Source organism: Mucor velutinosus (genome assembly GCF_035048745.1).
Source record: "Mucor velutinosus strain NIH1002 chromosome Unknown tig00001540, whole genome shotgun sequence".
NCBI lineage: Eukaryota > Fungi > Mucoromycota > Mucoromycetes > Mucorales > Mucoraceae > Mucor > Mucor velutinosus.
In genome coordinates this window covers 1-16,604 of record NW_027041893.1, presented here as the reverse complement: position 1 = coordinate 16,604, position 16,604 = coordinate 1, and the positions used below count along the sequence as shown (strand labels likewise).

Genomic DNA, 16,604 nt, shown 5'->3' with positions numbered 1-16,604 from the left:
CTGCATTTTGGTCGAGTTCAACTCGCTCACAACATTGGCAGCAAATGCGCACCAGGAATAAATTACAAAACAAGACAGCGACGGTGCAACTTGTAAGCAACAAACAAGGGGGGGGGGGATACTAGAGAAATTTGATACAAAGCTACAGACAGCAAGACAGCTGGCATTCTGATTAATGGAAGGGCGTCCCAATTTGTCACCCTGTCTAGATCGAATACTCTTTACTGAATAAAGAATAATGAATCAGCCATCACTGCTATCCTTTTCTATTATTGAAGCGAACAAAAACGAAGTATATCAGATACATTCACAGACTGCTGTTGGTAGCCAGCAGATAATGTTGCTCAGATGCTTTGCAATGCCATGTAACCTGAAGGCAAGGGCTCTTCTACATGTCACTTGCATATCACGCATTGACAGTGCTACTAAATAAATAGCATAGGTTCGATACATTGCACTCAACTGCGACTATTTCTTTTTCATCAGCAAACTTTTGAATATACACAAAACTGTCATCATCATCGAAATACTGTGTTATAATAACAGACAAAAAGAACTAGTAAGCTAATATCTCTTAATTTAGGAAGTATTCCTGTAGATTACTGGGCATTTCATCACAGTGATCTGATTGCATATGGCTTTGTTTAAGTATTTTATCAAGCTCGCTACTCGATTGAAAGTAGGAACGCAAAAGCTTAACAACAGCGTTTGTCACGATCAAGAGCTTTGACGTTTTGCCTAATAATTTAAAGAGTCCACATGCCTCGGAGCTAACGACAGGCTAACTCTACGTTTGCAACAGGGTCATACACCTATACATGTAGTATCAGGCATCAGTTCAAACACATTAAACCTCGAAATTCCATTGTGATATATTTTGAACCTGATAGCTTTCTTTTTAATGATTCATTGTAGACTAAAAAAGCCTTTTCTATACTTACTTGAATCCACTTAATAGAGACGGCAGCGTTGTTCTTCAGGAAACAATTTCTACTCTGACCGACGCTCTGGTAAATCTCTTGCATTGCAACGGAATGAATGGCGAAACTGACAAATCACATAAGAATCAGCTGGTTCATAATAACACTGGAAGAAGTGCAGCGTATACTACTTAAACTGGAATTTCGCTGCTACAGCAGTCAATCTGAATAATGAAGAAGCCATTATTTCAAGGAATGGTTCTTCACCCACTGACAATGACCAACCATAAACCGTTGATGAAGACAAAGTAAATGTCATGGAGAAAGTCCAAGCAGGTATTGAAAATGGACATGATGCGGCCAATGAGCACGTATTTGAACACAACGGTCATGATGCTGAATATTATGATGAAGACAAATTATACTTTAGAGTCACCAATGACATGAATTTAACAAGCTACGATATACAGTAAGATCCAACTTGATACATTCGTTTGATTTATCACGATTAAGAAATTTGTTTCAATAATGTACGGATTAAGCGCTAACAGCAAACGTATTGGTTCGGTTTTGGAGGAAGCCTGCTGAAATACTCAAATCAAAAGCGTGGTTGGTACTGATGTCTGCTTTTTGAAGAAGCTATCGTTTTCAAGCCCAGTAAAATCTTATAGATTATATATATCAAAAAGTGTACGCTGGTGTTGTATCAAAGCACTTTCTATATTCTCTTTATGCACATTGCTTCCACCAGAAGACGGAACTTCAACATTACCACCGTTTGTACCAAAACCAATATCGACGCCGTCTTTGATGCAATGAAGCCATGCCAATTCGGGTGGGAAGGCTAGTAGTTGGGTAGATAACAAAACCTCATCATAAGCTTGATATATAAAAATGTACTGTAGCAAACGTATGGCTGATTGATGGCGTATACTAATCAGTAATGAACAAGCGAAATGGGTAAAAATAACGACAAGCACCAATTACTAAAGATTGTTGACAAATGATGATCTCATATAAGATTAATGCTATCTGCCCAACTCACTTGATGTTCTTGCAAATGCCTTTAGGAAAATGGTAGTTTGAAGTACCCCTCGGGAACGACCGATAATTTGAGGTACTTTGGCAGGGCTACTTTTTTTTTTTTTTTTTTTTTTTTTTTTTGCAAGTGAGCTATCTCAATAATATTATCATCAAAGACTTTGAAATATTAAATTATAGGCCATCTAGTAGTTGTTTATGTTATTAAATTACTGACCACACAGTAATTTGTGCTATTGAGCTATGATCCATCTAATGATTCCAACAGCTAATGCTTTACTATGTACGATACAAGGCGTATCTGACAGTAAACAAAATTCCATAGCATATATATGTTTGCAGTGTAAAGAAACAACAAGACAGGATACAACACCTATCTACGCTGGAATGACGGATACAAGTGAAAAATTAGTATCAGCAGCAGCAAAGACAGAGAAAGAAGAGGCATTAGATAATGCATATCCAACATATCAAGGAGCAAGAATAACACATTGAACAGGGGCAAAATTTCATTGACGATGAAGAATGGTCATTTTTAGAACAAAACAAGTAACGAATAAAAAGTTTACGAACTTTTTGGATGGTTCTCTAGCTGATTATTGAAATTTGGTTGTCCCATGTTAAATCATGCGAACTTATTTTTACTGTTATGTGATGCATACCAGGGTAGCTCAGCTTTAAGAACTACTAACTATACAACGTAACTCAAATAATCAGTTTTTCCTATTATATCACAAGAAACATAGGCTAGTCTTCTATGACGATTACTGCTGGCTGCTCTCATTGTTTGTGATAGCATTGTAACGTAAACGAAGTAATATACTGAAATACTCAAGCTGGCTTCGTTTGATCACTTGCATGGATGAAATGCTTTATTGCTGCAGGAGCGGCAAAGGGAAGTCGCTGTTATTGCAAATGTAACAAGCACAGGTATATATTTGGTGATTACTATGATTGTATGCTGACTTTGTTTATTTGAGAATTCAAGATCTTTGGTTTAAAATCCATTAGCTAATTTCTGATTTATCAGAAATAAATTATTTATAAAAAGAGTATGAAATTAATCAGGTAAAGAATATCGTTTTTTACATTGAAAATAAGAGGGTTTATATACTATTCGAATTGAGGGATTTGATGTGAGGATAAGGTATTAGATGGGTTGATTTGGGTGATAAGATAATAGATCCAATCTATTATCCTGAACATGCCATGATATGGATCGTAACTGAATCCTGTTTCATGTCAAAGTTTATTATCTGATGTGATCGGTGCATGAACTGATTGTTTCTACGCATTTGGAGATCCGGTTTAGAAATGATACATCAATTTCTATTATTATTATTATTATTCTTTATGATTGCTTTTTGTTTCCGATTTCAAGTAAACCCGCAATCACATTGTACTCTCAGAGATTAATCTGATTCCTTAGTTGCTTACCTATCATAATGTGATCATAAATAAGAAGAATTATTGCACTCAGAAGCGATGGAGATGCTATTATCAGCGTTCAAGCAAGCAGAATTACTGGGTATTCAATCAAAAAGGCGGGAAAATAGCTTATTTTTGGTTGTTTTCAGCTACCCTAATTTTGCATCTTTCAATTCGCCGTTTCTGGGTAAATATGCCTTAACATATCAAAAGAAAACTTGAAGACTAAAGAAACCATCTTTATAAGTAATACGAGGCACAATACTCTTCCAAAACCAAGGACTCTGCCATGCCAAATTAATCGGAATTTGAAAAGGTCGGTCTTTAAAAACCATTAATGCAAAAATGGCGTCGCGAAAGTGCCGTTTTGACTTGATCAAGATTGTTTTGAGAAAGAGAATGATGTTGTAAAATACACAATATGATAGCGCTCAACGAGCTGCATCGATTTATGGAATAACAGTGAGCTATTTTAGACTTCTCAAGTATGAAGATATCAAAAACATGAATTTTGAACGTCCCTCGTAAAGGAGAAAAAGTAAGAAATACGGTTTTCTGTCGTTTCTTGTCTTTCAACGTCATCTCAGCTCTTGTTACGGATCAATGTCTAAATACTGTGCGCGAAAAAAAACAGGATCCAGTGTTTTGTCAATTCGTAGTTTTACACTTACAGCTCTGTCAATCTTGCTCCAATTTCAAAACTTAATAACATTTCCCAAACACCGAGTGCCTCGGTGTTTGAAAGATAGGGGGAAGGTAACCTGAGGTAGCCTGAGGTAGCCGAAGGTAGCCAATACAAACGTCTCATATGCAAAGTTCGCACATACGAACTTGGCTACCTCAGGCTACCCTGTTGTGCCAGAAGGGCTACAACTGTCTATAAAGATTAAGGTATTCTTGATGGGTAGATATGTCTGTGCTGTGCAACAACATGGACAAGCTATGATAATTGAAGTGCATCTCAGCTATCTAAATACTGAGGTTCACCAGATGTGATAAGCGTTGTACAAGATAAATTGCTACTTTGGCATTCAAAACTTAGTATAAATAGAATAACTCTTGTCTTCTTCGATAAATCTTTAGTTTTTGTGTCTGATCTTATTCAAATAAGTCTTTTCTTGTTTTTATAATATTGAACATTTTTTATAAGCTACAAATAATAATCCTTTTATTCTTTGTGCTTAACATACCTATTATACTGTAAGGGGAAAAACTGCCCCGTTCGTTCAAATAATCTTAAATTTTACCCAGCATACTGCCAAAACTTAGGAAACAAATCTAATAACACTTTTTGACGACTCACGCCGCGAGTCGTCAAGAAATGGTACCTCAGGTATCATGGGTATCATGGGCACTATGCTAAGAGCCAATCAGAACACAGAGCAAATGATACCTAAAAATAGGATATTCTATTATTATAGGTATCATTTGAACAGCCAATCAGAAATTGGACTCACGCTGCTTGAGTACTATGGGTACTATGCTAAGAGCCAATCAGAACATAGAGCAAATGGTACCCAGGAATAGGATATCCTAATAACATCTCTCAAACACCGAACACCTCGGTGTTTGAAAGATAGGGGGGAGGTAGCATGAGGTGCCCACTGCAAACGTCTCGTATTGGAAGTTCGCATGTTGTTGCATACAAGCATGCATCTTAGGCTACATTCACTTTTTCCTCAAGCCACCTTTTACAGTGCAGCAGCATAGATGATGTTTATCGTATCACATCATATCTATGTTTACAAGTCCAGTGAATTGTGTGTGTACGGATGTCTCAGGAACTACAATACATTCAATCTCCCCAATGTCAAGATATCGAGATCCACCTACACTACATGAAACGTATCGACTTAGGAGGCCTCTCAATAAGCTATACCAACAATCTATAAGGCCCCAGTGACCTGCTATTTATATACCATCTCAACGTAGTAGTCATTGACCAGGGATCTACCATATTTAAGCAAGCTAGATGCCCTGTAATAAAGAAGCTTTTTGCTCTCATTTTTAGATACAGTTGACAACTGATTATTATCATCGATTTATTTATTACGAATTCACCACATGTGCGAACTTCTACAAAATGCTACTTATATATTATCTCGCCAAAAACCGTTACACTGAGCCGTCTGGCATATACCGTTAAATAGAGCATAGTTTATAGATTATTTATGATTGATAAACTATAGCTGCATTAAGTTAGTGAAGCGAGTTATCAACTTCTGAAGATAGACTACTCACACTACAATGCAGTTTTTGAGCATCAATACTTCTATCAGTTTCGCAATAAGTCACATAGTCCTTATGTAGAATATGCTTATCTAAAATATATCACTAAGCATATCTAAAATATATATACTAGAAAACTATGAAAAAAATAGACAATCCAATCATATCCTTTTAAAACTTAATAGTATTGAAAGCCAGAACAAAGGCGGGCATAGCCACCGGCGAAGCCGGCAATGGGGAGGGGGTTTGGGGGAAGGGGCTTACCTCCACCAAGAACATCAAGCATCACAATTTGCATAAAGTGTATGAAATATCTTTTTGTTAAAGTCAAACGAATTATCATGCCTCCTGTTCAAGCTAGAAACTGTGTAACCTGTAGAGTTGCTCTACCTGAAGATTACAATTTTCGAAAATGTGATTCATGTCGAGTAAATAGAGAAATTTGATAAATAAATCAAAAGAAATGAAAAACGAACATTCGAACGAACCTTATATATATATTTTTTTTTGTTTAAGGAACGTGCCCGAGACTACGCCAGACAGAGAGCTGCATTAAGGCCACCTAGAGCACCTAGAGCGTTTGCCGCTTTCATAATCAGAGCTTAGAAGAATGCAACCTCATTATCTGGGAAGAATGGACGTTGTATGTGATGGTTGTGGCGTATTGCATTGGGACGCAGCAAGAACTACCGGTCAAGCCAGAAGTAACAATCTCTTCTACTCTTGCTGTAAAAAAGGAAAGGCCATATTGCCCTTATTGCAAGATCCGCCTGAGCCCTTGAATAGCTTAATCAACGGAAGCCATCCACGCTCATCCCATTTCTTGAAACATATTAAGGCAATACAATACTTTGTTTGCTTTTACTTCATTCGGTACCACTGCTACGCCAGCAGGGGCCCAGAGAGAAGGAGAGGTGGAGTTACTCCAGTAAGTGCCCATGGCGAATTGTACCACATGCAAGCACCCTTGAATTTTGGTAATGCTCCAAAGTACAATCAACTGTACATTTACGATCCCGAGTATGCTGCTGCATGTCGATCTGCCAACCCCAGAAATCAGCATTTAGATGATTCAATCATTGAAGCATTAAGTGAAATGATTGATGACCCGGTTCGTTGTGGTAACCCATTTGTACGTATCTACAAGCATGCCCACGAGATTCTGAGTGCAGAGGAAGAACGACAAGCCCAAGATCATGTCAGCGAGGATGCGTATATTCGACCCAATCCTCAAATGAGACTGGAATTGGCTGTCGCTGAAGAAAGGCGTACTCAGAACTTGCCAACTGTCAACGAAATTTCATGTCAAAAACTTGATTTCAATAGAGGATTTATTTAACAAAACGCTTATCTTGAAGTAAGTGAGAATAAGATATACAAGATAATCTACAACTGGAAAGGATGGAGGGGAAAAGGACATGGTATTTATACTTGACAAGAGGTGCGGACATAAGTGCTGAGACATGGGTATAGCATGGATAAACGTAATGATTCGTAATCTGAAACATGAGTCATAATTACATAATTATGACATTGGCTTGATACTTGACGTTGATAGGTACTTGACATGATAAGGTTGCATAAAGCTTGGCATGACATAATGATTACTGATGATGACTAATCGATTACTAATGGCTATCAATTAGTACTCCTAAATCCTGAACACCGAGATGAGATAAGCATAAAGAAGACATAACACTTGGACTGCATGGTTCTAAATCCAGGTACCAGATCGAAGCTTGGTTCATGACAGGTTAATTAGCATTACACTTTCTTGATATGTTGTCATAAATCTTAAATAAGCCATCAACATCACTCATCAATAATGAAAAATAACAATGGAGGAAAATGATGAACAAGATACAACTTATCATCGGCTTTCAATATGATACCCGACAAAACAAACGTTGATATAATAGGACAAAAGAATGAACAAAAGGAAAAAAAGGAGGGATTAGACAAAAAGTAAGAACACCACAAGAAGAGATTGGGATATTAGACAAAGAATATATATAAAAGAGGGAATGTGATAAAAAAATAAATAGTGACTGTGGAATTTGAGGCTTGATAGACTAAAATTCACGGAAAAAAAAGAATAAAAAAACAGTAATGTCAACTTGATAAAGGTATATTTTATTATCAAACTGACAGGTGTAAAGTAAACTGAAGTCTCTCTACTGGCCAGGTAGATGATCCTTCTTATATACTATAACAATGGATAAAAGTTCTATTAATTAGATTGACAAATAAGTCAACTCAGATCAACTAATGTCTAATCATGCTAAAAGACAACTCCAGCAAGCTAATCATGATTTAGCTCTGTCTGGATGAATAATTAGACTCTCATCCGAAGTACCCTGATCTATCCTTTCCATAAGGATAATTAATATCGATCTAGTAGCATGTATCCGATAGGTACAGTCTTCTTAGTCTATATTAATAGTACATATCTGAGTGTATATCGCTAAGCATACATCTTTAGCATGTATCTGGATATATGGCATGTCTATAGCATATCGTATGCATGTCTATAGCATGTCTCATATATAGTACAAGTCTGTAGTACATAAAGTATCTGTAGCTAGTATCACGGATATAAGCATGTGTCTTATAGCGTGGATCATGAAGTGCACATCTGAAGCAACAAGCTCATATTGCATTAATCTTGGTGCCTATCCAGATATGGTAAACATCCGTAGTTAATGTCGGAATACAAGTATAAGTCTATAGTGCCATCCATGTCCGTGGTGCCATCTATAGCCTATATCTTATATAGTATGAATCTTATAGTACTAGCGTATCTGAAGTCCATATCTTCTCATGATCATAGTATAAATCGATATCGTACATCTAATCCAGTGTACATACAGTTTATATCTAAATCTGGTAACTGGATGAACTGTCGGAATGCAGATCATAGTGGATGTATTCCACATTTGCCCCCACCAGTTTCAACGCATGTTGACTAATTCAAAGAATTATGTAAACGATCAATGATCTGTATTTCGCATTCGCTGACAAAGATATAACGCAATGTGATAGTCTAAAGGTGCTACTGCAATTTGCATGTTGCCCTGATATATCCCATGACAAACATCACTTTACTGTTCTGCAACGTTGAGTCTCTTAGAGCCTCTCAAACGCTTGTCAGAATCATCACGCTTACGCTTTGATTTGGAGGAAGCAGTGTCACTATTTAGTGCCTGTCTTCTCTTCTCAAGCAGCTCATATTCCTTGATCTTTGCCCAGTACTTACGAATGGTTTGAGGGTTGTTGAACGATGCAGCAGTTTCCCAGGAGTTGGCAGCTTCTCCAAATGTCTTCCATTTTACCAAATACTCTCTATTGTGTTCAGGACCACGATGCGCTCTGATCTCGTCAACCTCATATACTTCTTGTTCGATGATAGACTCGTCGATTGCTACCAGCTTCAATTCAGATGGCACATAGTCGCGATGTAGTAGTTCATTCATATCGTCTTTCAACACATATGTAGATCTTTTCTTTTGAACAACTTGATAAGGTCCATCATAAGCGGCCTCAAGTTTGCTTTCTCTATGCGGAAGTCTTACCATAACCCAATCACCAACTTTGAAGTGTGTAATCTTGTGATGCTTATTGAATCGCGTTGCTTGCTCTTCAATAATGCGTTGTGTTCTTTGGTTAATAGCTGGAAAGACAACCTGGTTCATAATCTCTGCCTTCTTGCGTAGCTCACCGAGAGTCATTGGCTTCTTTGGTAAGTTGTCCTTGATCTTAGGATCATCGTAGTCTACGAATCTATTCAATGGTCTAGCAAACATCAATTGAAAAGGTGCACTCTCAGTGCGATACCTAATTTTTGTGTTTATAGCCAGTTGAGTTCCAGGTAGAACCGAGTCCCAGTCATAGATGTGTTCACTGACCATCTTACGAAGTGCATTAAGAATATTTTTAACACCTGATTCGGATGCACCATTGCCCCTAGCGTGGAAAGCCGTAGAGTATCTTTGATTGATGCCAAGTGCTTTACCGATCTCGCTCATCAAAGCACTCTTGAATTCACGTCCATTATCAGATTGTAGTATTTGTACTACGCCAAAGTCTCCAAAGATGGTAGTCAGAGCTCTAGCGACAGTATCGGTTTGTTTGTTGGGCAATGCACGAGTTATAATAAATCTGGTGCAAATGTCGTATACAACTAATATATATATATTGCCATTGTTGGTTGGAGTTAACGGACCAAGAAAGTCAATGCCTATGTGATCAAATGGACCATACGCTACAACGTTTCTCAGTTCATGGTAACCCTTTTGAACTACATTATGCCTTGCACATTCCATACATGATTGACAAATTGCCTTTGCATCATCATATAGACCTGTCCAATGAATACCTTCTTCATGTAGTTTCTTGACAATACTAGTGGCACCAAAGTGTCCAAATTCATGAGTTTCACGAAGCAGTTGGTCTCTCTCATTGTCAGGTGGTGCAATGTAAGCAACGCTTTCATAATTGCCCTCCTTGATCTTCATAGCAAGTACATTCAAGTGCTTGTCTTTATTATAGACTACGTTGTTCTTGGTTAGATAATGCTTTGTTTGCTTATTGTTGCCAATGAATCGTTTCTTGGAGCCTTTGCTTCTCATGATATTCTTTTGTAATTTAGCAATTTTCTTATCACTGTCTCCCGCCAGCTCTGTATGATCTTCTAAAGGTTCATACAAGCGACTAAGTTTGTCAGGTAAGATGTTGTCTAAGCCCTTGATATGAGTGAATTGCAGTTGGGGATACTCGTTTAAAATCTCCATGTAATTTTGAATGACTCTAGTAGGACATTTACATGTGTAGATATAAATCAGAGCTCGATGATCTGTCATAACCTCAATCTCAGGATGCCCGTACAATAAGGGTCGCAAACGAACTAAACCGAATAACACGGCATACAGTTCTCGTCTCAGGACAGGCCAGTTCTGTTGGGATTTGGTCAGAGATTTGCTCAACATCGCCACATAGACTGTGCGTCCTTGATCGTCGCGCTGCGTCAAAATGACTGCAACTGCATATAAGCTAGCATCACATTCAAGATAAAATTTCTTATTCATGTCTGGTGCAGTCAGTAAAGCTTCAGATAACAAGACCTTCTTGATAATCTCAAGTCGTTTGGTGTGCTCCTCAGTCCATTTGCTACCAGCATCTGGATCATTTCGTAGAGCATCAATAGGCGCCATCAGTTTTGACAGATTTGGGATGTGTGGTCTCAAATATGAAATAACACCAGCTAGTTGTTTAACCTGTTTGGCAGATTTGCATGGACCCCAATGATCAATGTCAGAGAGACGTCGCATGTCAACCTTGGAAACATGAGGACCAACTACAAAGCCTAGCAAGTAGATGCTAGATCGAAACCAGGAGCACTTTTCAACACCAATCTTTAAGTTGGCATGTGTCAAGCGTCTCAGCACCTCCTTAATCAATTCGCAATGACTGGATAAGGATGAAGATACGAGGCATAGGTCGTCCACATAGACCTCCACGTTGGGCATATCAGAAAACAAAATGTTCATGACAGAGCTAAAGACAGATGTGATTGGGCGCAACCCGAAACAGCAGCCTAACCATCTATACGATTTTCCTCTAAAATTGAACAAAAGCACATTTCTTGATATGTCAGAAATTCTAAATGAAAAATATGCGTTTTTCAGATCGATTTTCGAAAATATTGTCCCCTTCTGCTTGATCCGGGTGAAGATATCCTGTATATTTGGTATCTCAAATTGGTTTGTATTGTTGGGCATATGCTGGTTGATCCTCCGCACATCCATACAAACTCGAGTTTTGGTGGGTTTGCCATCATTGTCCTTCTTTGATACTGCAATGAGAGGGCTGTTGAATAAGCCGTTAGGTCTACACTGTTCTACAATTCCTGCATCCAGCCATTCATTCAATTGCTTTTCGATTTCGGGCATTGCATGATGTGCGATCGGATATTGCTTGACGTAGTAATCAACATTCTCCTTGATTGGTATAGTGATCTCAGATTCAGGCACGTTACAAAACGTTCCAGGCTTGATTCTCTGATTCTCATCAATAGCATCTTGGATGTTGCTCATATACTTATTCTCCTCAGCTTGGGATTCAAAGATTGATGCGGTTTCTGGATCAATAGAATGTTTAGTATCAAAATTGACATTTTCGAAATCGATGCTTTCAAGAAGCTCTGATTTCTCTTCCTCTGTAAGATGTCCAATATCAGCAAACTTGTGAGCAACGCCAGTTAGCCCAATTCTAAGTCGACTCAATGTGTCTACACCCAGTAGCACATCAAAATCGCCTAGGTCCTGAATAAAATTGGATAGCTCAAACGAGTGATCAAATGCAATGTCATTAAGATATCTTATCTTGATAGCTGGTGTTTTACCCAATCTCTTTACTGAATGACTCAGAAAGTTCAAATTGCCTTCAACAGAAATAATATCTTGGGAAGTGAATAGTAATTTATTGTGAAAAATGTTTTTATTTAAGAAGGTGGAATCTGATCCCGTATCTACTTTCGCGATCAAACGGACTGGTTTTCCTTCTTTGCTCTCTAAAATAATAGGAGTCAGTAACTGAAATGGATTGAAACTTTCAGGTACATTTTTCACATTAGACTTACAGTTGAGCGAGGCATCCTCTGCTTCAATCTCGTCCAAGCAAGCATCTATTTCCTCCATGGTGACATCTCCAACAGCATCACCAATGTCAGAATCAGTGCTACTTTCCATGGTAACATCGTTGGTCTCAGAACCAGAACCAGACTTGTTGTCCTTGCGAACAGTGGTTGTTTGTACAGTATGCACACCAATGTTCTTCCTTGATTCTCTCTCCTTCTTCCAGTCGTAGAACTCTTGACAACGATGACCGTAAGCACGGGGCTTACCACAAAAGTTGCAGGTTTTGGGATCAGAGGATGAGGAATTCATAGAATACGGAGCAGCAGTAGTAGCCCGGTTAGGCTTGTTGTCAGAGCCAAAGTGCTTCAATCTTGACTTACAGTCAATGGTGTTGTGGTTGGCATTGCTCCCGCCATGCTTCGCACAGAAATACCCAGTGGCAGATACCCTTGCCATCTTTGTTCTCGAACCAGAACCACCAGAACCACCCTTACACTTACCTCTGATGTCGACCTCAACATCATCATCACCACGATTTTGCTCGTCAACAAGGAACAAAGGCAACACACACTCATAGATCTCGTTGATAGTCCATTTGTGGTTGGAACCATGCTTGACGGACATTTGGTTGACCATCATTTGCTGATTCTTGCGTAACAGCGTGAACTGATAGAACTTGGCTAACATGTTGCTGTTAGGAGGGAAGCCACAATCCTTGACGTACTTCATGAACTTATTCGTATAGTCCTGTAGAGTATCTTTGTTCTTCATGCGCATGCTGAAGAGTTTGGCCATGGATTCCTCAGAGTTGATGGGAGCACCAAAATGTTTGCGGAACAATGCCTTGGCTTGATCCCAATCATTGCATGCCAGAAGATCATTCTTGGTCCATGATTCGAAGTCAAATGGCAGTGAAACAGGCACGTAGCGTTTCCAAACCAAATTTACTTCATTACCGGATGCTCTGATGACGTTCTCAAAAGCACTGAAGAAATGATCGACTGTGGTGAATCTTGGATGGTCAGGCCAATGCTTAGCTTGTCCTACCACCTGGAAACGGGGGATCTCATTGAGATTGACAGGTCTTGCTTTGGAATCAGCCCTCTTAGTAATCGCATTGACTTGCTTGCTGAGCCATTCGATAGACGCAGATGCTTCATCAGCCGCCAAGCGTTCTTCCTCAGTGTAAGTATCACCAGCGTTACGATGGATCTGATCCAAGCGAGCCTGAGCAGTGTCAATCTTCTTGAGAAGATGATCAACTGCAGAAAGTTGAGCGTGCTCATCCACTTGCATAGATGAGTCATAAGGAGAAGAAACACGGATAGAGTCTTGAGCAATATCCTCTTGAGTGTTTTCGGTAGCGTTGTATTGGTTGTGAGACATGATAAAAATAGTTTTTAAAGTAGAATAATAAAATGTAGAGTGTAAGATAAAGTGTAAAAGTGATAACCTTTGAGTTGAAAAAAATGTGGAATTTGAGGCTTGATAGACTAAAATTCACGGAAAAAAAAGAATAAAAAACAGTAAAGTCAACTTGATAAAGGTATATTTTATTATCAAACTGACAGGTGTAAAGTAAACTGAAGTCTCTCTACTGGCCAGGTAGATGATCCTTCTTATATACTATAACAATGGATAAAAGTTCTATTAATTAGATTGACAAATAAGTCAACTCAGATCAACTAATGTCTAATCATGCTAAAAGACAACTCCAGCAAGCTAATCATGATTTAGCTCTGTCTGGATGAATAATTAGACTCTCATCCGAAGTACCCTGATCTATCCTTTCCATAAGGATAATTAATATCGATCTAGTAGCATGTATCCGATAGGTACAGTCTTCTTAGTCTATATTAATAGTACATATCTGAGTGTATATCGCTAAGCATACATCTTTAGCATGTATCTGGATATATGGCATGTCTATAGCATATCGTATGCATGTCTATAGCATGTCTCATATATAGTACAAGTCTGTAGTACATAAAGTATCTGTAGCTAGTATCACGGATATAAGCATGTGTCTTATAGCGTGGATCATGAAGTGCACATCTGAAGCAACAAGCTCATATTGCATTAATCTTGGTGCCTATCCAGATATGGTAAACATCCGTAGTTAATGTCGGAATACAAGTATAAGTCTATAGTGCCATCCATGTCCGTGGTGCCATCTATAGCCTATATCTTATATAGTATGAATCTTATAGTACTAGCGTATCTGAAGTCCATATCTTCTCATGATCATAGTATAAATCGATATCGTACATCTAATCCAGTGTACATACAGTTTATATCTAAATCTGGTAACTGGATGAACTGTCGGAATGCAGATCATAGTGGATGTATTCCACAGTGACAATTAAAAGAAAAAATCAAAACAGAATAGAACAAAGCAACAATGAAAAGAATAAGAAAAGGTTGTGATACTAAGAAAAGAACGAAGAAGGGAAAGGATGAGACTGAGATAATAAGAAAAGAAGCAACAACAAGTATGGGAACGAATACTGGATAAACAAGGACCCGAAAAATTAGGAATTAAAAAGATAAAAAATAAATACATAGAAAGAGAGAGGTATTGAACAAAAAAAATAAACAGAAAAGAATGCAAAAGGGTAAATAAAACAAAACAGATAGAAAAATTGAGACAGTTAAGAAAAAAAAGTAAAAATAATAGGCAAAATCAATAAAGGGAAGCAAAGAAACCCATGAAAAGACAGAATGTAATATATATGACAAAGAAAAAAAAAGATATATAAAAGGAGATGGTAGGAAAGCAAAAAGAAGAAAGAAATGGAAGTAATCTAAAGAATAAGAAGCAAAGAAAAGAGTAAGAATAAATTGGCAAAAAAAAGAGAAATGAAGTAAAGAAGGCGAAAAGAGAAGTAAATCAAAAATAAAAATAAACATGAAAGAAGAAAATAGGCAAAGATAAAAGAAAGGCGAAAGAAACAATGTCAAGGAAAGAAAATGCGATAAAGAAACAGAAAGGAATGAATAGAGAAAAAAAGTCGAAAAGAAAAAGGTTCCAGAAGGAGGATAAAGAATATAAGCAGAACAGAAAAGGGAAATATGAAAACAAAGCACAGGAAGAGACCGGGAGAACAAGCAAACAAAGAAAAAACGGAGAAGCAAAAACGCAAATATAAACAGAGAAAAGATATATGAAAAAAACAAAGGTGGACAAAAACACAGACAAAGGGGGAAAGAGAGAACGGAAAGAGAGAATAACAAAAACAGAGAAAGTATATACAGAGAGAAGGGAGAAACAAGCAAGAAAAAAAGGGAAGGAATAGGGAATAAAATACGCAGAGATGAGGAAATGGAATGGGAAGAATTATAGAAAGAGAAAGGACGAAGAAACTACGAAAAAAAAAATACACAGAAAAGGAGAGAAAAATAGACAAAAAAAAGACAGAAAAGGGGAAAGGGATAGAGAAAAGAAATAGACAGCGTAGAAAGAAATAATAACAATAATAACAGAGATAAAGAAAAAAAACCAAGAGAGAATAAGAACAGTAAAAAAAAAAATAAAAATAAAAGAAAATAAAAAGCGAATACATTACCATAGCGTAGCGGATATATTGCTATAGCGGAGTGGATACATTACCATAGCGGAGCGAATACATTACCATAGCGAAGCGAATACATTACCATAGCGGAGCGAATACATTACCATAGCGAAGCGAATATATTACAATAGCGAAACGAATACATTACCATAGAGGAGCGAATACATTAACATAACAGAGAAAAATAATTACCGCTATACAACGAACACGATGATATTTATATAGCAAAATAGAATACATAAATGCATAACAACAATTCTTAACACAAAGACACAATAAAGGAATACACATAACGTCGGAATAAAGTACCGAATCAGAGTTAATATTATAGATAAAAAATAAGGTTAGGATTAAGATAAATATAGTGTGAAGAATAAGGATAATATTACGGTCAATATTAATGTTAAGGTCATAATCATGAATAGAAATAATGTCAGGAATAAGCATAATAAAGGGGGTATATATTAAGAACAGAGCTATAATTAAGACTAGGACCAAGATTAAGAATAGAAAGATGGTTAAAATTAGAGACATGGTTAAGGTTAAGAATAAGATAATAGTAGAATTACGGTTACAATAATATTAGGATTAAGGTTAAATATAAGGTTAAGATTAGAGTTAGGGTTAGGGTTAGGGTTAGGATTAGGGTTAGGGTTAGGGTTAGGGTTAGGGTTAGGGTTAGGGTTAGGGTTAGGGTTAGGGTTAGGGTTAGGGTTAGGGTTAGGGTTAGGGTTAGGGTTAGGGTTAGGGTTAGGGTTAGGGTTAGGGTTAGGGTTAGG

General features: G+C 37.5%; 2 protein-coding genes across 2 annotated transcripts; one reads left to right on the top strand and one right to left on the bottom strand.

The window, feature by feature from the left end:
- Window positions 1-6,573: 6,573 nt before the first annotated feature.
- On the top strand, window positions 6,574-6,957 carry ATC70_004121 (uncharacterized protein; the record flags this gene model as incomplete). The annotated part of the gene is made up of 1 exon (XM_064823433.1): window positions 6,574-6,957. One exon carries the CDS (start codon window positions 6,574-6,576, stop codon window positions 6,955-6,957), a length of 384 nt encoding a protein of 127 aa, XP_064688258.1.
- Window positions 6,958-8,719: 1,762 nt separating this feature from the next.
- FMP32_1 (Protein fmp32, mitochondrial) lies at window positions 8,720-13,639 on the bottom strand (the record flags this gene model as incomplete). The annotated part of the gene is made up of 1 exon (XM_064823432.1): window positions 8,720-13,639. One exon carries the CDS (start codon window positions 13,637-13,639, stop codon window positions 8,720-8,722), a length of 4,920 nt encoding a protein of 1,639 aa, XP_064688257.1.
- Window positions 13,640-16,604: the final 2,965 nt, after the last annotated feature.